Genomic DNA, 24,141 nt, shown 5'->3' on the forward strand with positions numbered 1-24,141 from the left:
TTTCTGTTATTTACCACATCATTAAGCTGCATGCGGAGAACTTGTCTTGAAACAGGTCAAAAAACAAAAGCCTCTGTCAAAGGAAGTACACTGAATTGGACCATTTCTAGTATCTGTGTTAGTATATCTGTAATTTATGCTCCTCAGAGCCAGTATTAACTAAAGTTGCTGCTTATATTAATACACCTTAGTCCTTTTACGTCTAAAATAAAAGTAATACTTTAGAAATATGTAGCTGATTTAGAGTTGAAGTTATAGGTGACTCCCAAGACTGACCGCCATTTTCAAATGTCTCATCTGATTAACACTGCTTGTCCTCTCTGGGGAGGTTTGTCACAGTCTGCCAGTCCCATCTGATCACATCTTTGTGATATTTTCTGTGTGCAGAAGTTAAGATGTGGAATTCATACTCTTTGTTGTTTACTGTCACCATCACTGGACACATTGAACTGCTTTCCATTCTTCCTGATTCAAATGTGGCTTATTAATTATTTGCCATGGAACGTGACGGTAACCCTTGGTACCTGCCAGGCTGCTGTCCTCCAACCTTCTCCAGTGGGTCCTGATTTTACTCTATATTTTTTTCCTCTCATTGGCTCTGAGTAACTGAGCTTCTTAGGCCCTGGGGCATAAATAATAATTACCTTTAGATAATTAATTAATTCTCTACCTCTGCCAGTAACTGCTTTCTGGTAAATAGCTTCTGTGTAATTTAAACACAAAGTAATGTGTCCTTTAAGTAAAACACACGGATGGGCACCGTAGAGCCGCAGCACGCGGATGGGCACCGTAGAGCCGCAGCAAACCCTTCTGTTTTCCTACTCCATTATCCTACAATAATAGGTCATTTATCAAGATTAATTGTTGGTCCAAATGGCTTATATATTATTTATCCAAAATAAATATAAATCAAAAGAACATTTTAATTCCTAGCTGAATGAGTTCCCCTTTAAAGCATTTTCAGAGACGTCTTGTTCTGTTTTGTTTTTGAGCAGCTCCACCAAATAAATATGGCCGTGCCAGGTTCAGGGGAGCCCGGGCAGCTGTACTTGTCGGACACCTTTCTTCACCTGACCGGCACCGTAACTTAAGCGGTAGGCAGCAAAGATGACCTCCGCGCCACTGCAGTTATTAACGCCTGGCCCTACTAAGAGTTCCTCAGTGACTGTTTAGAAAGTCCTTAGTGAGGGAGTATTTCATTCAGAAGCTAAGTAGTAATAAAGGCTGAGTCAAATGTGCCTCATTTTCTAGTGTTTGTTCTCCTACAGTCCTGAGGCAAACAGATTGCTTGAGCCCAGCCTGGGCTGTATTGATCCTGTTTTTAAAGCAAAACATAGTTTTCTTTCACACTCAATTCTTTGTGGTTGTGTTGCTGTTGTTGTTGACATAGTGTAGTGGTTTGTTTTAAGTTGGCTTTTTAAGGCATCCTAGACTAAGCTAGAGCTCACTGTCTCCTTCTGACTCAGGCTCACGGGTGTGAACCACCATGCCCTCTGTTAGCCATTGAGGTCCCAGTGGAGTACTCCAGTGAGGTCACCCAGGTCATCCTGTTCTGCAATAGATGAGACTGCCTCATGGGGGAAAAGGAAAGAGAAAACCTTCCTGAGGAAGTTACGATAAACTCGAGCTTCCTAGTAACTGGGAAGTCACGTAACGTACCTTTCACAGACCCCTCTCGTGCGTGGGTAGCCAAGATTCACTCGCCATTATCCATCAGTATGTGTTTGCTTGCTTTGGTTATTTTTTTTGTCCGTTTTTGGTTTGTTTGTTTGTTTGTTTGTTTGTTTTCGGTGTTGGGCATCAAATCCATGGTCCTGCATATACTAGGCAAATGTTCTACATTCCCAACCTGTGATTTGGTTGAAATGGGGTCTTACTACTGACCTCAGACTCACAACCTGCCCGCCTTCTTAGCCTTCCAGATGCTGGATTACAGAAATGCACTGCCACAGCCAGCGTTGGCTCATTTTTGAACCTATACTTTTTAAAATTTTGACTTCTGTGCACCCACATGTGGGGGAGTGTGTGGTGTGTGTGTGTGGGGGGGGGTTACACATGACTAATGTATTTGACTGCACCAATCCCTTGGACCTGCTCATCCAGCCCCTCCTATCCTCTCTCTGCCATTTTTCCTTCTCAGCTTTCATGTGTTCTTTTAAACTCACTTTGTCCACTTAGCACTGTGTGGTTTTTATCAGGGACCACATCCAAAGGAAATGGATCCTCCTCCCCCAACAGCCTCAGTTCCCACTAGCTGCAGGGCTGGGATGGGGTCCACCAGCCTCTTTCCATCCATCTTGTTGTGCACGTAGAGTTGGGGCTCAGGTTCTGTTCTTTTTACTCATCCTTATAGAATCCAAGGTCAAATCTGATTCTTTTATTTTACTAAATTTATCCCACCTTCTCATAGCCAATTTACATGTTTTCTTTCTTTTTCAGTTTTGTAATGTTCCCACACGTCCTAAAAATATGCTTCCTTTACAGAAAGAAAGGAAAACATTATCATCTGTAAATATTAAACAAATGACAAATCGATTATTAGCCAATGAAATTAAATCTCAACCCAGATGACTTTGACTTTCTTAACTCTGGACAGCAAAATACTTGCAGCATTTCTAACAGAGACTTTTCTCATGTCATCAGTGAAAGAAAAACCATGTTGGCTAAGTAATGTTTACCAACAAAGAAAAGCGTACAGATGAGTGTGAGCATGTGGGAGTGTGTACATAGGAGTGTGAGCATGTGGGAGTGAGTACACGAGTGTGAGCACGTGGGAGTGTGTACACATGAGTGTGAGCATGTGGGAGTGTGTACATAGGAGTGTGAGCATGTGGGAGTGTGTACACATGAGTGTGAGCATGTGGGAGTGTGTACACATGAGTGTGAGCATGTGGGAGTGTGTACATAGGAGTGTGAGCATGTGGGAGTGTGTACATAGGAGTGTGAGCACGTGGGAGTGTGTACACAGGAATGTGAGCACGTGGGAGTGTGTACACAGGAGTGTGAGCACGTGGGAGTGTGTACACAGGAGTGTGAGCATGTGGGAGTGTGTACAGATGAGTGTGAGCATGTGGGAGTGTGTACAGATGAGTGTGAGCACGTGGGAGTGTGTACACAGGAGTGTGAGCACGTGGGAGTGTGTACACAGGAGTGTGAGCACGTGGGAGTGTGTACACAGGAGTGTGAGCACGTGGGAGTGTGTACAGATGAGTGTGAGCACGTGGGAGTGTGTACACATGAGTGTGAGCATGTGGGAATGTGTACATAGGAGTGTGAGCACGTGGGAGTGTGTAAATGAGATGTGGAAAATAGCAGACAGTTTACCTTCAGTTCCAGAAACGAGCCCAGAAGTCAGTAAGCTAAGGCAGATGCCTCGTGTTCTAAATAAGTGGGTAGCCAAAAGAAATGTGTAGTTTCCTTTTCCTTAGTTTTAGAGAAAGTGGGAGGCTGAAGAGATGGCAACTCGGTCATCAGCACATGCTCACAGACGACCCAGGTTTGGTTCCAGCACCCGTGTGCAGCTCATGATCCCCTGTAACCTCCGCTTTAGGATGTCGACCTCAGCTAGCAGCGTGGGTAAAATCTCTCTAAGAAGATAGTATTTGAACAGGACTTGGAAATGTAAGTTGGTGAGGCGCACAGCTTATAAACTAGTTGAATTAGTTGAAACATACCTCATGCAAAAAGCAGAATATAGAGAATTTTTGAGTCTTAAGTCAGAGTCTTATTGACCAGCCTTAGAAAAAAGGTCAGCTTGCTCACTAATGACCCGAGAACTGGATATTCTCAAATTCAGAGCTTTTGAGTCCTCTTAGTAATAAGCCAGTATGTTTTAGTAGCCACTACTCCCTACGGAGAGAGATTCTAGTGGGATAAAGGTCTTTCTCTTCATAATTGGTTTCTTCCTAAGCAGGTGTTTATGGACTAATTGGATTCTTAAATCATGCATCTATTCCAATTACTTATTACTTATTTGCTGTTTCATGAGATTTTTATCTCTAAAAGAACAGCAGCTTGAAACACAAAACATTTTTAAATATTTCCTGGATAATAAATGGAAACTCACTCCACCCCCATTCTTGATTTATTTACCTTTTTTAAATCACAGTGTCCACATCCTGGGAGCTGAGCTCGCAGGCATGGACCACAAAGTCAAGCCCATTCTAAATGGAGTGTTTTCTCATCAGAAAGGTTTGTGGTAAATGACAGAGGAGATGAACTCCTTAACCAGCCAATGAGCACCTCACACGCTACCTCACCATAGCGTGAGGTGCTGGAAGGAAAGACTAGAAGCTTCTTTCCCGTTACGAGAGCCTCTGCTTTGAGTATTAATTATGAGTAAACTGACTGCAGGGTGAAATTGGGTTTCAGATTGAGGTATTTGGAAATAAATCTCTTTTGCAGAATGGATGTTGAGGATCTAGATAGGTCAAAAAAGTCAAGGGCAGGGGTGGCATTTTCAAGATTACATACCACTGAGAAGTGAAATAATATGTAAGGACTGAAAAATGACAGTGTACACCGGGCCTTAGGGCATCTCACAGGCGGCCTTACATGTGCTGAGTGAAACAGTACTGGTGTAAACTCTTAAGAGAACCTCGTGGAACTCGAGTTTTTGGTTTTGTATTGTATCATATCTATCTTATCTGTCTATCTGTCTATTTGATACATATTTTGTTTTAACTGGATGTATATATCATCCGTTTATAGTGTATGTCCCTGGTACCCACACTGACCAAAAGCAGTTCAATCCTCTGGATCTGTGGTTACAAATGGTTGTGCAATGTGGATGGTGGGAATTAAACCCTGGTCCTCTGCTAGGGTGGCTTGTGCTATTAACCCCTGAGCCGAGACTGACCCTTCTCTTTGGTTTTTAGAAATGCTTGTTTTCATTTATGAGTATAAACCTGCTCTGGTTCTTTCCTCCTCCCGTGGGATTAGATTCATGTCGATTACATCCATGTCACAAGGCCTACGTGGCAATGACCTTTACCAACTGAGGCGTCTCACTGGCTTTTGCTTCTTTCTTAACGAGGCATGGCTCCTGCCATAGGCCTTAGAGATAAATAAAAAGAAAATTGGATTGGTTGAGATTTAGGATTCCCCACCGATTTGATGTCGATTGGCTCCAGCAGAGTGCTGGGATGTGTATCCCCACAGCTTTCCTCGGCTTTCTCCTGACCGTGTGATCAGTGCGAGCATTGGAGACCAGCTCCATAGGATTGTACAAGGCACATGAGAATTGCCTTACTGTTAGTCATATTTTTCTTTAAGTAAATAGTTTGTCTGCTATTGGGGAGTTTTTGTGGGTGTGGAGTTTAGATTTTTTTTCGCTGACGAGTGTGTGCTCTCAGCACAGCTACCCCTAAACGATTTTAGTGGTCCTTTCACTTTGGTAAGCAGTTCCCACATATCCCCAGGCCGACAGCCATTTCCTCCTCTGGGCTCTCAAATTGGGCTATGTTTTAATGATGGGTTTACAGCCTGCTTTCTCCTATTAAACTGTGGGTTGGGCCTGTGATGACCTTGAGAGGAGGCCTCTTATCTTACTTTCCCCCCGTATTCCCATGGCCCGCCACACTAAACAGTGAATAAGCTGGTGCAGGGCCAAGAGAGACTTCACAGGTGAACTCCAGGAACTTCATAGACCAAATGCTTGGCTGACTTGTCACTCCTTAATATCCCCAGTCATTCATTGACTCTTTGAACAGATCTCTTTAGCTTCATTTTATTGTTTTCTTGGAGCAGTCCGATGTGGGGCCCTGAACTTCTGTGTTATACTACAAACACTGTGCTAGGTTTTCTTTTTATTTTAAAAGTCCTGCTTTCATAAGGGATGACATGTAAACCAGATACGCTAGAATAATGGAAAAGTTGCTTTTTAGTACATTGTTTTGTTGATCTGAGTGACTGATGTTGTTTGTTTCCAGGTTTATACTTGTTTGATTGCCTCCTTTAAACAGGAGAGGATGTCATGGTTTTAATATTCATGTATTTGAGCCCAGGTCACTAAATGTTGGCATTATTTTGGAAAGCCCTGGAAGCTTTAGAAGGTGGACCCTGGAAGGCTACCCTTGGCCCCTGTACCCTGTGTGTTGTTTCCTCTGCTTCCTGGTCTGCTAGGGTGTGGTCAGCCTCTAATACACAGTCCTTCTTGACGAAGTGAGCTGCTTGGGCATGATGTCCCTGACATGACATCCCTGACATGATGAAATGCAAATAACTGAAAATAAGTCTTTCCTCCATTAAGTCGGTTTGTTAGATATTATGCCTAAGCCATGCAAAAATAACTGGTCGAAAAAATTGGGGCCAGGGGACTAAAGTCGCTGTAACTAAACCTGACAGCATGATTGTTAGGTTTTGAGAACTGGTGTATGAGAAGAGTATGAAAGGGTTTGAAGGCAGACTAGAGCACCCCTAAAATGCATTAAGCAGAGCTAAGTGGGCCATCCTGATAGGAGTTTGGAAAACTAGAACCCTATAGAGAGGCACAGTAAAGACTGTTCTGTGAGGTTTCAAAGGGAACAATGACTCTATTAGAGTTGGACCGGAAACCATTCATGTTATAGTCTAGGAAAGAATCTGTCTCTAGTTTATGCATGTCTGAAACCTTGAGAGAGTATAAATTGAAAAGTGATGTAGTGTTCAGGTTATGCTGTGCTGGTGTTAACTGCTTTTAACCAAGTTTGTAGTGAGAATTAGGAGCTTTTTAAAAGCAGAACGAAAATACATGGGGAAACATACAATTTGGCCAGGAAAAGTAGCTTCTTTAAATTTGTGGGCAAAGAAAGCATTAAAGAAAAGCCAAACAATTTATACAAGAATGTTAAAATTGCCTTGGATATTTCAGGAATAGAGAAGTCCCCATTCTTGGTACCAAACTGTATATTAATCTAGGTTTTCTAGAAGATCAGAACTAATAGAAAAAGTGTGTGGAGGGGGAGAGTGTGTGGTACATGGAGATTCATTAGCATGGCTAACGCAATAGAAGGCCAGCAACTGTGTGATGGCTCTGTGCACACTGGTGAGTCCCTGGTGCTGGGTCCACATGGAAAGGCTGGCACTGCTGGGGCCTGATGTATATAGATGATGGCCACAGTGACCTTGTACTCAGGAAGAAGGGAGCTTTCCACATGTAAATTTCCACCTACATTCATGCTGAACCTCCCTTCCATCCCCCTTTCCCACATGCCAGTCCTCTTTAGAAATGCCCTCCAAATGCTCAGGGTTGTACTCTGTACCTAGACATCTAGCAGTCACCAACAGCCTCACTGTATAGCTTCAGCTAGCCTTTCCCCACAGTCCTCTGATCTTGGCACTCCTAGGTGTTGGGGCAGACACATGTGTCATCCCATTGGTCTCAGTGAGTTTTCAGAAAGGCTCTTTGTCACAGAGCTGTCCTGATGAGCAGATCTTCATTAGGTAATGGGAAGTTCATTAGGAATGCTTTGAGAGGTAACGAGCCTACTACCTGGGCAGCAGTGGCCCATGCCTTTAATCCCAGCACTTGGAGGGCGAGGCAGGTGGATCTCTTAGTTTGAGAACAGCCTGATCTATGGAGGGAGGATACAGAGAAACCCTGTCTCGAAAAACAAAACCAAACAAACAAAAAGTCTTTTATAGTTTAGCAATCTCATTTTAAGTATTTAAAAGGGATTCTCCTTTGCCTTTGGAATTGTGAGAGAAGTTTTATTGATTTCTTTTTGATGTTCCTGAGAGTAGGATTGTTTTCTTTATTAGTATAAAAATGTAAGTTGAATATAATTGAAATTAGGAAAGTCTTAACCTAAAAAAGGGAGGGAGGATTCTGAGCCATATGTACAACCTTCTGGTTTGAGCAAACTGTTGGCCTGCTTTCTTATAGTGCAGACTACATAATGAAGCAATTTTGTCCTCTGGTTTTAATTTTTGCTAAGACAGTTTCATAGAGAAGGAATGTTTTAGCACCCATTAGGTTGTGTGTTAGATTTGGTGTAAGACAGTTCCAATTAACATATTTGAAAAGTATTACGCCATTAGCATTTTAACAAGTTATTTACAGCATGTTTGGTAAAGTGACTTGCCCATTTTTATATAAATTACTGTTTTGTGAAAGAGGCATGAACTATAGAAGAAATACAGTCAGCCATTAAACGAGTCAGCTTTTGATTTTGTGGCTTTATGTGACTTTCATGGATCTCACAATAAGCCCATAGGAGAATATTATTAGATTTGTTTCCATAAGAGAAGGCTGAGGCTAGGTGACCTATCTGTGATCAGAGAGCTGCTGAGAAGGCACTGAACTTGAAAAATGCAGCATCCAACTCCAGGGCTGGTATGCTGTGACCACTAATTAGGCTGGACTCCTTCCTGCAGGCCACATGTTCACAGACAGACAGTGTGGCAGCACAGGACATGACCTCGGTTATGTTTGCAAGAAGAAAATGATTGTCAGTGTTCAGCCTGGGCCAGGATAGGGGGAAGAAGAAATGGGGTAGAGGACAGTATAAATCTAAAGCCCAGTCCTTCCTCCCACCCCCAACTCTTCCACAAGACTCCCCAAGCTCCATCCAGTGTTTGGCTGTGGGTCTCTGCGTCTGTTTAGGTCAGCTGCTGGGTGGAGCCTCTCAGAGGACTCTTACACTAGGCTCCTGTCGGCAGGGATTGCTTCTTGCCCGTGGGATGGATCTCAAGTTGGACCAGTCATTGGTTGGCCTTTCCCTCAGTCTCTGCTCCATCTTTGTCCCTGCACTTCGTGTAGGCAGGACACATTTTGGGTCAAAGGCTTTGTGGGTGGGTTGGTGTCCTTATCCTTCTACTGGGAGCCCTGCCTGGCTACAGGACATGGCTGCTGCAGGCTCCATATCCCCCACTGCTAGGTGTTTCGGATACAGCCATCCTCCTCAGACTTTCTGGAGCCTTCTCTAGGTCTTTGGCATGTCCTGCTGATTCTGTTTTACTCTCTTAGCCCTCCCTATACCTGATTTTCCCCACCCCCTTCTCCTTTCTCACCCAGTTCCTTCCCTCTGTCTACCTCTGATGACAATTTTATTTCTAACATCCTCCCTAGGGCCTTCCTTGTTAGTTAGCTTCTTTGGGTCTGTGGAATATAGGGTAGGTCCTGTACATAACTAAGTACTTACCATGCATGTCCGTTTTTCAGTCTGGGTCACCTCACTCAGGTTAATATTTTCTAGTTCCTGAGGAACCCAGAGGGGATAGGAACTCCACAAGAAGACCAACAGAGTTAAATAACCTGGACTCTTGGGGCTCCCAGAGACTGAATCACCAACCAAAGAGCATACATGGGCTGGACCCAGCACCCCCTCTCCCACACATGTGCAGTAGATACGCAGATTGGTCCTTCTTCCTCAAGAACTGCGCTTACCCTCGTCTGTTCCCTGCCTGTGCATCCTGTGCCCCTAACTGACTGGCCTCAGTGGGAGAGGATGTTCCTAGTCCTGCAGTGACTTGAGGTGCCATGGTGGGTTGGTACCTAGGGGACCTTCTCAGAAGAGAAGGGGAAGAGGGGAGGACTGTGTGACGGGGAACTGGAAGGAGAGGGGAGGCTGCGGTCAGTGTTGCCTGTGCCTGCCCTTGGGGATTGGAGCTGAGGTGGTGCAGAGTCAGTGGTACAGACTCCAGGAGCAGAGGGGAGACAGCAGTGCTGCAGCTCTCTGAGCACTGTGCAGGCTCCTCAACACCTCCACCCACGCCCCACGCCATCACCTCTCAAACAGCAGCTCCCGATTGGCTGGCAGCCTCTGTGCCAGCAATCTGGGTCTCTCAGGCAGTCCTCAATCAGGTCCTCCTGCGGGAGATGCTTTTGCAGCTTTGGGGCTCCAGTGTTTACATAGAGTTAGCCCCAAAATAATTCCTGGAAAAAGAGAATTAGAGTAGCAAAAAAAAAAAAAAAAGAAAAGAAAAGAAAGAAAGAAGGAAAGAAAGAAAGAAAGAAAGAGAGAGAGAAATTAAAACTATACACACTCTTTGAGATCCAGTCTATATCTAGGCATTATCCTATGTAGCTAAATACAGAAAAAAGCACTAAGACAACCAATACCCTGTTTTGGGTTGGGTGGGTTTTATTTTATTTTATTTTGCTTGTTTATAGTAAGAAATTGAAAATGAGCGTCTATTAAGGTTAGCTAACTGATAGAATGTCATCAAAGAATGAACGTTGGGACTGTCAGTGCTGTTGTAAGACAGCGGTCCTGGTAGCTTTCTGTGAATCCCCACCTATGCTCGGGGCTTTGTCTTCTGACCACTAGTGTAACAGTAATGGTGCCTGGGCAGGGCTGCCTCACAGGCTTTAGCAGCAGTCACTAGGGAGGCCCACGTGAGTTCACAAGGTACCTGACACAGACAGTTACTCTGAGCAGATACCATTGTTTCTGGGTGGTGAAAATCCAGGAATTTGTTGAATTTTTGAAACAATAAGTAGTGACGTTGGAAACAGCAGAGTGGGTGGGGACATTTCCAATGGAGTATCTTTTTAGTTGGTGTGGTATATAAAGCCGGAAAATGTCCAATTAGAGAACTTCTTTTAAATTTCTCACTAAGCATTTTCTTCAAAGCTATCTGTAATCATAAACCTTGATATTTTATATTACCCTATCTTCTATGTCAAATTTAAAGAAATTGAAGTCAGGGTTTTGTTTTTTGTTTTGGCTAGAAAGCAAGCTTAATCATAACACAGTCTTCCTGGAGAAACTGCTTTAATTTGCGGCTGCAATGACAGGCTAGAGTGACGTCAGTGTAGTGTCAGACTTCAGAGTGGCAGGCCAGCCCGAAAGCCACAGTGCATTCATTTCCTTAGTGTTGGTCCTCACGGGACTCATCCTCACCCGGAGCTGCTCTGAGACAAAGGAGTGACATCTTCCACCCCAGGTCCTCTGTGCCCGTAGCTGAGTCTTGAAGGATGTGGTGTGGCGGAGACGGTGAGTGAGTCTCCTTCCTGCTGCCTTGTGCTCAGCAGAGGACAGGACAGGAGAGGCCGAGCAGCAAGCCCTCTGCTGCCCTAGAGCCACGCTTTGGGTGTCATAAATAGTTCTCACTACTACAGTCACGGAGGTGTGTCTGACTTTCAGATGGCTTGAACATTTTAAGACATCAGTGTTGGGAAACCTTCCTCTTAGCTTGTCCTCAACTTCCAGCTGCATAAATATATTGTAGACATGCATTACTTTAAAGCCAAGAATTGTTATTTTTAAAAATCTGTTTATCTTAATTTTCTAATTTACTCAAGTGAAAAGTTGAATACTCCCCCCACTCAGAATTAGATGAATAATTCCCAGATGTTCTTGTAAAAAACTATAGACAATATTATTGCGTAATGTCTTAAATTTTTAATGTAGTTTAAGTTGATGAACAATTAATTAAAATTGTCTTTGTTGGGGTTGGGGATTTAGCTCAGTGGTAGAGCGCTTGCCTAGCAAGTGCAAGGCCCTGGGTTCCGTCCCCAGCTCCAAAAAAAAAAAAAAAAAGAAAAGAAAAGAAAAAAAAATTGTCTTTGTTTCTCTGATCCGGGGCTATTTCTGTGTTGTGATTCATTTCTGTGTCTAGCGGAAAATTTTATATTAGAGGCAGTCTTTTTCCCATCGAAAGAAATTTAGAAGCATGTGCGCCTTTAGGAGTCTCTTCTTCCTGGCAGTGCCAGTTCATGTTTCTGTGAGTTATAGCACAGGTTGATTTAGTTTGAGAGCGTTGACAAGAAAACTGGGTTGCGTAAGCCTCCTTGTGTTTTCAAACCCGCTTTTACTTACAGATTCTTGGCTGTCATATAGGTGTGTTCTGTTTATGGTGTACATATTGGAGCTCCTGCAGCCCTGTCCTATCGGTATTTACAGCAGCGTGCTTTTCATGAAGGTTCAGTAGCAGTTTGATTTCAGCTTAAGAATAGATGTTTTATAGGAGGAAACAGCAATAATTCTTAATAATGTCTTGCTTCAATTTTATATGACAAATAAGTGATTTATTGTATATATTTTATATGAATGTTTTATGTTGATACCAAATTTAAGGACTAGATTGCTGCCTTAGCAGTATAGTATATTTTACCACATATTTGGAAGCATAGAGAAAGGGTTTCAAGTTCATTTTGTTTAACTTGACATCCGTATGAGTCACGTTTTTCCCCTGAACTTACTGAATTTTCAGCTTCCACCTAAGATTCTGCCCAAAGCTAGAAAGTTCAGTAAGTGCTGTATATGGAAAAGTCGTGAATATTTTCTATTCCCTTTAAAAATTTATCATGAATGTGCTTAAAATATTTTAAGATGTTTTAAAAGGCTGCATTTTAAACCTAAGCATGCCTTGGAGCAGATGAGGCACACAGCTGAGACAAAGATGGGTTTGAGGCACTATGACATCAGAGGTCATTATGACATCAGAGGTCATTGGCTGCTGGCAAAGTTCAAGTGAGAAGAGACTGCTCTAAGTTCTGTTTGAATGCACAGGCAGTTAACTCTGACAGAAAGACGGTAAGCATAGCTGTAGGGAGAGGACTTGAAATGGGCCTCAAAGCTCCCCTGGCTCTAAAGCAACGGAAGACGTTAGTGTGGTAAGCCCAGATGACTCTCGGCCCTTTTCAGCTTAAACGATGTACTTTGTTCTCTTGTGATGAGCAAGACAAAACTCTGGGCACATTAGCATTTCGGCATTCATGCATAACTAAAGTCACTACACAAGTGAAGTGAGAGAGAGAGATTCCCTCTTACATTCAGAGCTGCCCACGCCCTGAGAGCCATCTGAGGGTCGGTGCACCCAGACGCCAGCCTGCCTCAAGCCCCTGGCCTGGGCCTGCACATCTGCCCACGTGCCCAGTCGTTGCACTGTCTATCTGCTAAAGGAAGGGGCTCTTCTGGGGTGCGTTTGTGCCACGTGGCAGCAATTGTTGACTAAGCTGAACAGGAAGTGCGTGGGTAAATCTCTGTCTGCTGCCATATTCGCCTACAGTAGTTACTCCTCCTGGCTATTTACTTGTATGAGGCTGTGTGGCCAGTGCTCATTGAAGGAGTAAAAAGCATTTTCTGTGCAAAGAATGACACATTTCTTTTTAAAGGAAATTTATCCTGTTTCACATGGATGTTATTTGACCTAATTCTCATGAAATAATTGTTTCAATACAGCTTGTGTAATTTCTAAAAATAAGTAAATACAGTGGAGAGAAGAGGTAAATTAAGAAGCTGGAGAGTTGGCCCTGGTTAAGAGCACCAGCTGCTCTTCCAGAGGACCCCACACCGGTTATCAGCATCTGCATGGTGTCTCAGACCATCTGTAACCCCAGCTCCACCTCCTCGGCTGCTCTCCCCAGGCACTACATGCGCCTGGTACACTTAGGACAGAACACTCTCGCGCATTGGCATTTCCTGTTAGAATTGGATTATGCACTTAGTCAGTCTGACTCTTAAAACGCATGCTTCGAGTGCAGCAGGGCAGTGGGCCACTTCAAACCGTGGTAACTCACTGTCTGAAGTGAGCGTGTAAGAACTAGGCTTTTCCTGGCTTCCTGTTTGCTTCCTTCCCATTGGTACAGTTTTTTTTTTTCTTTTCTTTTCTTTATTTTTCGGGGCAGTTAATGTCTATTTAGTCTATGTTACTACAGAATATTACTAATTAGCATTCTTGAGGGGGGTGGTAGAGTTATCTAAATTCATGAAATTATCGGATATATATATATATATATTTGGAGCTAAGGACCGAACCCAGGGCCTTGTGCTTGCTAGGCAAGCGCTCTACCACTGAGCTAAATCCCCAACCCCCGGTTATATATTTTTAATGTCACATTATTACTTTAAAATGACATGGAATTTTTTGCATGTTTCCAGTTGAGGTTTTGAGTTTTGTTTTATAAATTCCCACCTATCCTGGGACTTTAGTGACAATTATTTTTTACAAGTTCCATTGCCATTTTTCAAAGTATCTTTTAAACCACTGTAATGTATCCTGTAATCATTTTTATTTTGCTACGTGGCTTCATATATGCTCTTTGCACTCTAGATCGTTCAACAATAAATTCTAAGCATAAGCCATATTATTAGTGTTCCTTGTTCATTAAATTGTAGTTGCCTGTGTCATTTTATTTCATATTAAAGATGGTGACAGTAGCCAAAAATCTTCTAAAGCAAGGAAGTACCCAGTTATATTTGTTTTTAGTAACTAATTCTTCTAGCACATTTAATTCCATCACTATTTGGTAAGGACTATGTCACACTCATTAGTATGCCTAGATGCCACCAAACACTTTATCCTTACAGAAGGGTAGAGCTTGTGTGTTTTGTTGTTTTTCTTTGCTGTATATTTTACAATTGTACAGTATGAAGAATGGATAGGCGACAGTGGGGTAGATTAAGGTGATGTCTAAAATGTCTAGGGATCAGATAAAATGTGGTATATAACAGATACACAACTGTATATGGTATTTTCCAAGTTTTTATTTAAGAAGTAGGTAAACTCCTCTGAGTGTAGCGCTCCAGTGGGTGCAGTTCCGTGGTCGGATTGTCCTATGAAAGTATAGACCCTGACCCCTTCCCGCCCCCGAGGGAGCCTCGGAGGATGCCCAGCGTCACTCAGCACAGCTGTGGCTGAGATCTTCTAGGCTGGCTGTTCTCATGCGCTCTGCCCACTACCGAGATAACATGGCCTAGTACTTTACACTTGAGTTTGTATGACCATCTTAAATTCATGTTTCTGTCTTAACCACACAATGCTTCTTTTCACTAAAATGAACAGATCTATCCAAGTTGCCTACAGGCCAAAAGATATGTTAAAATTATTTTAGTCTTTTCTGTCTTTTATTTACCAAGTGGTCTGAGATGTAACCCTGTCGTGACACCAGGGAGAATGTAATGTGACAGGAACATTTTGTCTTTAACTAGCTTGGTGCTAATTGATTTATTCTTGAGTTACTTCAGAATTATTTAGGATCTATTCTAAGAGTTTATTTCTATAGGTGTATGTAATGCATGTACTATTTTTATTGTTAAAGGGTTTGTCAAAGGACAGTTTATACAACCTCGGGTGTGTGTGCTCCCCCGCTTTGCAGTGTTGTGGTTCTGGTCCAAAAGGAGCTTCCAGCTTCCACTTGGCTGATCGAAGTGTGCTCGAGGTTTCCCACCCATTTCTGGCCCCTCTGAGGTGCTTAGGCCGAGCCGATTTTCAGTTCCTGCTGCTGTGATGCATGCCGCAGAGTTGGTGGCACTTGTAGTCCGTGGTACCTGTGATAGGGGAATGTGACATAAGGTTTCTAATTCTGCTGTGGTGTTAATTTTTATTGGAACAGCTGACTATAAGGGGGAGGGGGAATGATTACAGAGCTTTAGAGCATACATAGCAAGATAGAAAGGCATTGAGTTTAAATGAAATTGGAATTGGAGGTTTCATGACAGCTTTGTGTGGAAGTGGTATTGGTGAGGCAGAGGGCAAAGGAACCCCTAGCCAGGCTGCATGTGCCCTGCCCAGCACTCCCTGCCACTGCTATTCTTGAGAAGAACTTCTGAGCAAATCGTGCTACCTGTTCTGGGTGCCATTGCACCAGACGGTGAGGACAAAACCAGAACTGTCACTGACTGGTGAGTCAGGAAGGAGACCGGAGAGCATAGCTGTGTGCCGGAAGGAAGGCAGCCTGTCCTGGGGAGGACCTTCCTCCCTCCCTGCCCTGGTGAAAGCAGGGTTTAGCCACTCCAGAGGGATTGCTCTATGAGTGCTGTCAGGCCCAGTCCCTAGTGAGCAGACAGCTGGGCCCTGTGGCTCCTATGTTGCTGTGAGAGCTGGCACTAGTGATGTCTGCGTGTGCTGCCATGAAGAGCTATAATAGTCTTCACACGCGTGCTCTCCCTTTTCTCCCAAGACATCCCAGGCGATCTGTTTCCTAAATGGGGAGAGAAGGGTGAAAAGGAGTTAAGTCCTACGGAGCTCATGGTTGGTAATGGGTCCCTGAGGTTAAGCAGGATGTCTGGAAGCACTTAGGGCTGAGTTGCAAGTGGCATTTAGAACCGAATGTGGGGACAGGAAATGTGTACTTCTCATGTTCTTAAACAATTACATCTTTGAGTTGCTAACCCTAGGCTTGTTTTCCCACATAACCAAGGCCTAAGAAGTGGGTTTCTCTCAAGAAAATCTGGGTGCTTCTGGCTTTCTTCTTTTTTGTTCCTAAAATATTGAGTTTAATTGTAGGCCCAGTTTTGTATACCAGTGTATTTTTAGTTTGTAAATAAGTTGTTGAAATAGTCATTATGGCAGCCAGATTTCAAAATAATATTTTCCTCCTGTTTATTAAAATGAGAATAAATAGCTTACTATATAAAGCATTAGTGAATTTTCCATTTAATAATAATAGAAACAGTATTTTGAGTCAGTATAGAAGCCATCAACTTAATAACTAACAGGCATGTTTTTAAAAGCTAATTAGATTTGATTGTCAATGATGGTGGCTACTGAATGACTTATATGAACAAAAATCTTTCCAACATCACATCAAGCCAGAAAATGTACCTGCCTTGTGGTGTCTTGTGGTGTCTTGTGTTACAGCCCTGAGCTGTAACTACAGTGGAAAAGCACATGAGCGCTGGAGCTCTTTCAGTTGGGCGCGCGTGTGCACAAAGTGCATTGCAAGCTCACCTTCAAGCTGCTGCTACAGGTTTCTTACCTACTTGAGAAGCACAGCAGCTTCCGGGGCTCCTACAGGCCCTCTGCCTCCTGCTCACAGGTATGTGGTGACTTGTGGATTGGGCCCTTGTAGAAGTCCAAGGCACATGCTGGCTTTGTTACTGGGGCTTTGAGAAGAGTTAGCAAGCAGGCTTCAGCTGCCAAGCCTCACTGTGCAATCTGTTTTGCTTACTCTAAATCAGATCCATTTCTCTTTGCCTTGAGAGGACTCATGGGCCATGTGGGCTTAGATCTGAACTTAATAACAGAAACACAATCTTTTGGACAGTTTTCTAAAAACACATACTTTTTTTTTTTTTAACTTTTTTCGTAATGGGTGTATTTCCAGCTGTGTTGCCAGTTACAGAAAAAAACCCTGCCCGACAAGCTTGCTTTGCTTGGGTGTAGTACTCCAAAAGATTACATTAGCTGTTAGGGTAACATATTAGTAGTGGTTTCACTGTCTGCTTCTTAAATGGAAAGATGAATTCACTTTCTATTAGTCACTGAAGTTAGTTTGTATACTGAATGTCCCTCGGAGGCCCACATGTTGGTCCCTAGAATAAGAGGCACTGGAACTTTTGAGAGGTGGGGCCTCTCTAAAGGTGATTATGCCGTGGACAACATGCTCACACAACATGCTCTGCAGCCAGGGGCATAGCGCTTGCTCACCACCACTGCTCTCACTCACCGTGGTGTCCTGCCTGGAAGGCTCCAAGTATTGGAACAGTTTGTTAACTGAATCACCAAAATAAACACTTTCTCTTAGTAATTCACAACCTCAGAAAGTTTGTTTCAGTTACAGAAATGAGATGAATATATCATGATTTTTTTTCTAAATTACAGCAAAAGCAAATGTTTCTACAGAACACAGTTGCAGTGCTAAGAATAGCCAGAATTGTAGTTATAGGCCAAAATGTTACATTTTTGAGACTATGCAGAAAACCTCAAGAAATCTTAGTGTTCAGATTAAATCATCGTCCTGGCCTTCCCTAACCTTCCCGGAGGAAGAAAGCAGTGATGGCTCCTCCCCCTTCCGTGTAAAACACACAGTGTTTATGCTCCGATAGCATGGGGGTTGTCTTTACACCACACAGAAAGCTGCAGTGTCAGAAAAGCAGGATGTTTCTTAGCCCTCTCCTTCAAGATGCTACAGTATAGTCTCGTGTATTTATTTTCTTCCCTATGGTTATAGATAAGGTCATGAGTTGACTGTGTAGTTAGTCCGTGTTGGCTTATAACATGACTGTTACGTTTGCCTTTGTGAGTTAGGCGTGGACTTGGACTGTGACTGACAGGACTGTGGAGGAGGAGAGCTGTGGCGTATCGACTAACCAGAAAGTAAAGGCCAAGGAAAGTGCACTCTGAACTTAGTCTGTGTGCACGATGCCAGGACACTGTGGCTATCTGGGCACCCAAGTAAACCGGGCAAGATCAACAACAACAAAGATGGAGTCATGGGGATGGAACCTTGGACTTGATGCAGACTAGACAAGCACTCCGCCCATTACTCAGACTCCTGTCCCATAAAATTTTCTCTTAATATGGGACGTAGTCATTCGCCGTACTTGGTTCAATAAGTTTATGTATCTGTTATTCTTGGTTGATTTTTACACTCTACAGATCAATACAATGTGGACGTTACCGCAAAGCAGGATTTATAATAATGGTTTCCATTCATTAGTGGGCTAAAGCATGAGCTTATTCAATTATTCTGGCTTATATCATTTTAGAGACCAGAAATTTGGGGCCTGAGAAAGGTCTCAGTGGGTTAAGGCACCTGCTACTGGCCTCAGAACCTAAATTCAGTGCCTGGAACCTCATGGCAGAGGGAGAATCAGTTCCCACCAGTCGCCTTCTGACCTCCATATGCATGGACACATACACAATAAATTTAAAAAGAAAAAAGAAAAAGAAAGAAAAGAAACTGGAAATTCAACTTGTCATTAACAGAAAACAATTTCTTTATTTCATCCCATAATTTTATTAGAGTTTATATTTGAAGCGATTATTTTTGTACGTTGTTTATCACATAGGTATGTGGTACTTTCATAGGTATGTTTGTATCATTCTTTGTGTCTGGAGAAATGCAGGAGAGTAAATGATGCTTCCCACTCAGTGGAACTCTGGGCTGTGGTGGTGCAGGGCAGGCTTCCCTCCCTCAGCACTGGGGCCTTTTCGGAGGTACTTTGATGTGGACTGCTCTTCTGCACATTATAAACGTGAACATATTGTAGACTCCGTCATTCCAGTGGCACTCAGTAACAGCTTCTAGCTGTAACATTCTGATGTCTTCTGGTGGACACACACACACAGGACATGGACATCCCCTCTAGAAACACGTGGCTTTCCTCCCTTGCTGCTGGGAATTTCAAGACAACAGGGAGCTCATTCATTCCCTGACTGTAGGAATGTTTTGTTTCAAGATCTGAATTTTATCCTCTTTTGGAAGAATTCTCTTAGAAACACAAATTTACATTTAAACAACATAGAAAAGTCTAACCTCTTTGCTTTCTGTTTTCATGCATGAAGACCAGCAGATCCCTTGGCAAGTTTTCTTTTCTTTCGTTTTGTGACTGGTGCCTATGGTTTAAGCCCAGAGCCTCAGACATGCTAAGCGTGTGCTCCACCACTGAATTTCAGCAGCAGCCCAGAATTTAAATGTGCTGAGGCTGAAGAAATGGCTGGGGGCGCTAAGAGCATCTGTTCTGCATGCAGGAGGGCCTGAGTTCCCCGAGCACACATACAAATGCTGGGTGTGGCTGAGCATGCCTATGACCCCAACTCTAAGAGGCAGAGAAAGACCAGCCAGCCCAGCCTAAGCAGCAAGCTTCTAGTTCAGAGAGCCTGTCTCAGAGTAAAACGTAGAGTGCAGAAGAGCAAGAAGTACAACATGCATACACATGGCCTGTACAGTGTCACACTTGCGTGTGTAACAGAGGGGGAAGGGTGGAAATCAGGCAGTGACAAGCCCAGAGGGAGAAGAGGGATTAGAAGCAAACACAGCTTTACTTGGTGGCAGAGGAGTAACGGTGTAGTCTCCGGAGCTGGTGGTGCGGTGGCACACGTTAGTAATGCAGAGCATGCCGTGACAGGATTCTTGCCTTGAAAGGGAACTACAGTTTGAGGAAGTGGGCATCTTGGGAAGGGCCTCAGCCTAGGAATCATTGGCAAGTGTGGGTGTGTTTCGTAAATAGCTACTGAACTAAAAGCAACTGGGATGTAGCATTGGAGATGTAGGAAGATGTGTGTTTTGTCAGTTTAGGTGGCTGAGTCTGCAGATGCAGTTTTCTACCTTTGTAGTGTTTTTCCAGATTAAAAAAGAACGTGTAAGCAAAAATAGATTTGTGCTGTGCTCAGTTTATTCTCTAATGTATGAGCCTCTGTAGAAGACATTGCCAAACACACATTGTAGCAAAACTGAGGATATTTTTGGTCTGGAAGTAAAATCCAGACCAGAGCAAACCTGATGAACTATGGGAAAGAATGGCAAATATGTGTGAGCATTAGGTTTGCAGAGGAGCAGGAGGAAAAGGACCAAGAAACATTGTCCTCTCTGCCTGCCCATCTTTGATTAGGATGCACATGTGTGAAACTGCTAAAAGAGAATTTAACTTAAATATGCACTTACTTACCTTTATGGGACTTTAGTGTGCCAGTGCCCCTGTGCTGTTTAGCATGTCTCCTATGTATGACTTAGCGTTTACTCTCTGAAATGTGCCTGAATTAGGCCCAAGTTAAAGAAGGCTGGTAAATGAGGTTTGTGTCTCCCCTGTAAAATACTAGATGTAGCAGAAACAGGTCTGGAAGACTGGACTTTGTCTATGAAATATTGAGGAGACAGAGCTGAAGTTTGAGACGGAATGAAGGGCTAGGCTTCATGGTACAGAAGCTGCACGTAACATGGGTCTGTTCAGTGACTCTGAGGTCACAATTTTAAAGTAGGTGCTCGCTGCTAGAATATTAGAAACCATATATGATTATAGAAGTATCTATACAGAATTTGTTTTTTCTTTCAGCCACAATGAAAGGAAAGTAACCTGCAAGCATCCAGTCACAGGACAGCCATCCCAGGACAACTGTATCTTTGTCGTGAATGACCAGTAAGTCGTTTCATGGAGTGCCTGCGCTCAAAGCAGGGTTACACAGGGTTACTGTAACCCATGTCTAACGCAGTACAGTTAAACAGTGTTATCTGGACATTTGTGGTCACATAGAACAGTGTCAGCTCTTTACCACTAAGAGAAACGTGATCTGACTCTTTTCCTTAGGAATGTAATTTTAGAATCTGTTTCACAAGAATTTAAATTCTGCCTCTCAGCTCTAGAGCTCAGGATGTCAGGCTAAAAAAAAAATATGCACACTGTGTTCTCAACTGAACCAAGCCACCTACTTCCTCGACCTTCAGTTAGGGCTTCGATGATTGACCATCGCTGTACATATTCATTTGTTTGTTTGCTGCCGCTGCCCTCTATTTCTGTAACTCGGTGTGTGCGCATGCGAGTGTGTGTGTGAGAGAGAGTATGTGTGAGTGTGTGTGTGAGAGAGAGTGTGTGTGTGAGAGAGTATGTGTGTGAGAGAGTGTTGTGAGAGAGTGTGTGTGTGTGTGAGAGTGTGAGAGAGTGTGTGTGAGAGTGTGTGTGTACGAGAGTGTGTGTGTGTACAAGAGAGAGTGTGTATGAGAGTGTGTGCGTGAGAGAGTATATGAGTGTGTGTGTGTAAGAGTGTGTGCGTGTGTGTAAGAGAGTGTGTGTGAGAGAGAGTATGTGTTGTGAGAGAGAGGGGGAGAGTGTGTGTGTGTGAGAGAGAGTGTGTGTGTGAGAGAGGGGGGGGAGAGAGAGAGAGAGAGAGAGAGAGAGAGAGAGAGAGAGTGTGTGTGTGTTTAAACACATGCATATTCAGGTTGACAGAATTGAGCTCAGTGCCTTGTGACTGGCATCACCTTGTTCAAATCTTTGTAACTGATTTTTTTTTAGTTTGTCAAAATTGCAGTATCTACAATAATGCCCATTTCAATATGATGCTCAGTTATGTTAGGCTAGAAATAGAACTGTTGGATTTATTTAAAGTGGGGATAGCATTTAAGTATTACTTTATGGTCAAATTATGTAAAAGAAGGCCATCTTTACAGCCTAGGGAGGCTTCTCTCTGAAGCCGTTCCCATGAGCTGCAGCAGGCTGTAGCATTGGTGTGTTTTTCAGGACTGTTGCAACCATGACATCTGAAGAAAAGAAGGAGCGACCCATAAGTATGATAAATGAAGCTTCCAATTACAACATGGCTTCAGACTATACTGTGCATCCTATGAGCCCCGTGGGCAGGGTAAGTGCTTCTGCTTATTCTTAATTAGTTCTAAGTACTACTTTATATCTATTGCTAATACTCTTTATAGACTGAAATTGGGATTAGAGAATAATAATTACATTTCATTGTATAAGCAGGTAGGTCTTCCCTGCATGGTACTAATTATATTGGCAGTAACTGACAGAAAGAATAGCTTCAAATATAAATTAATAAAAATTTAATGACCTACATTTCTTTTAGATTTTGAGATAAGATATTCAGTAATTTTGTAAACATTAAGGATGTTTGTATGAGGAAATGGGTATTCTGTTGAGTCAACTAAAATTTTAGATGGAAAATTAATATAGTGGCCTAGAAATCATATTTCTTTGTGAAGAGTTCTTATATATGAAATAAGCCAGCAAAACTGGAATTATAGTTTTTCCTGCAAGTAATAGAGAAATCTGGAAAAGATGAAAATTGTAAAAATGGAGACAGTGTTAATAGTTCTGTCCTCTTTCCTGTTTAGACATCACGGGCCTCCAAAAAGGTTCATAATTTTGGGAAAAGGTCCAATTCAATTAAAAGGAACCCTAATGCCCCTGTGGTCAGGCGCGGCTGGCTGTATAAGCAGGTAGGTCTTCTCTGTTCTCAAATGCCTGGTAAGATGGGGTAAGGTCCCCTCCTGTCTGGGGGGTTGATGACTATGAATTTTTAGGAACTAGGATTATTTAGAAAGCAATAACTGAGAGGACACCCAGCACCCAATCTGTCTCTGCCTTTTCTCTTGCTTCTCCCAGACAGTCACACCAGATGCTCACATGTCTCAGTAGAGCGCCCAGAATCTGTGCTGACCCCATGTTCACTGAGTTTAAAGCACTTTAAACCAGTCTCAGTAGCCCACGCCTGGAGGCAGAAGCGAAAGAACCAAGTTCCAGGCCACCCTGGGTTCAACTCCAAACACCGGCAATACTATCTGATTACAGCGGTGGCTTAGTGGCCGTGCAGAGTCACTGCTTTATAGTCAGTAGACTTTTTTGTGGACCTAATAACATTCATTCATTGAAACATACGGTTATTCAGGTGTGGTGGCACATGTCTTTAACCCTGCACTCAGGAGGCAGAGGCAGGTGGATCTCTGTGAGTTCAGAGCCAGCCTGGTCTACAGAGCAAGTCCTAGGACAGCCGGGACCACACAGAGAGAAACCCCATCTCCAAAAAACAAAAAACAACCAACAAAAAACCCCTCATAGTAAATTTGCTGCGATACTTCAGCATCCAGAGATGCTGTTCACCTGGTCGCGGACAGCTAACATCATGTGTTAGAGGAGAGCTGTCCTAAGGGTCATGCTCACGCTCCTCTGCACGGCCAGTGTGGAAGGAAGACTTCTACTCTCTGTACCTTCAAGATAATCAGTAGTTTGTTATCAGCAGACCCAGTCTCGGTCTCTGGGGCTCTCCCCAACAGCTGCAGAGCTTGTCTCTAGTGATGGATACGTGACCTTAAACTGTGTGTATCCTTCCTGTCTGTTCCAGAGAGGATATAATTAAGACTGAAAATGTCATGGACCATTCACACATGCATCCAGTTGGCTTTGGTTTCTCCTTTGGGGTTGCTGTTCATTTTAAAGAGAAACATTTTTGTTTAGGACTTTTTTTTTCTACCCACATTTCATCTCTATCATTTTAAGGTCACTGTTATATTAACTGGAAAGATAGAAAAAAGATAGAAAGAAAGAAGTATTAATGTAGACATCTAAAGGAGGCTGGCATTTTGAGGGCATCCAGCTTTCTCTAGCAGTCTTGCTTACTGACTGGGAAAGTAATTTTATTATGAGTGTGATCTTGTCTGAAGCTGGTAGTTTCATGAAGTTGATACTTATCGTTAGGCAGAGGGAGGCAGCTTCTTCAGATGGCCCTAACTGCAGATGGCAGGAGGTCTTTGTCCACTGTGTGTGTGTGAAGGTTTCTCCCTCACATGCACTGTACCTTCTTACATTTCAAATCATCTCAGTGCATGCGCTGTGCTTCTTGTTAGCGACGAACGCATTAAGTCTGGTTAGCAGAATGATTCTGCACCATTGCATGCTTCCGTTACTCTCTTCCTCACAAGCTCCTGCTCAAAAGACAAGGTAAAATTGCTTCATCCTGTTTCTTTTTTGATATGACTCATCAGGGAACAGTCTACTTGGGACCACCTTAATTAACATGAGTCCCTAGAACTTTTATTGT

General features: G+C 43.1%; 1 protein-coding gene across 49 annotated transcripts in view; it reads left to right on the forward strand.

The window, feature by feature from the left end:
• Plekha5 (pleckstrin homology domain containing A5) overlaps window positions 1-24,141 on the forward strand; it is a 169,662-nt gene that overhangs the window by 75,061 nt on the left and 70,460 nt on the right. For 48 of the 49 annotated variants that reach the window (XR_010065614.1, XR_005503147.2, XR_592304.3 and 45 more), the window contains 3 exons: window positions 20,646-20,729; window positions 21,828-21,948; window positions 22,439-22,543. Coding sequence is in view for 44 of the 49 variants with exons in the window: in XM_008763358.3 (XP_008761580.1) it covers window positions 20,646-20,729; window positions 21,828-21,948; window positions 22,439-22,543 (310 nt within the window). In the remaining 5 variants the exon portion in view is untranslated. Of the gene's footprint in view, window positions 1-4,589; window positions 10,920-20,645; window positions 20,730-21,827; window positions 21,949-22,438; window positions 22,544-24,141 lie in introns of those variants that run through there. The other variant, XM_008763361.4, reaches the window with a different exon arrangement.

This window comes from Rattus norvegicus, chromosome 4 (genome assembly GCF_036323735.1).
Source record: "Rattus norvegicus strain BN/NHsdMcwi chromosome 4, GRCr8, whole genome shotgun sequence".
NCBI classification, from domain to species: Eukaryota; Metazoa; Chordata; class Mammalia; order Rodentia; family Muridae; genus Rattus; species Rattus norvegicus.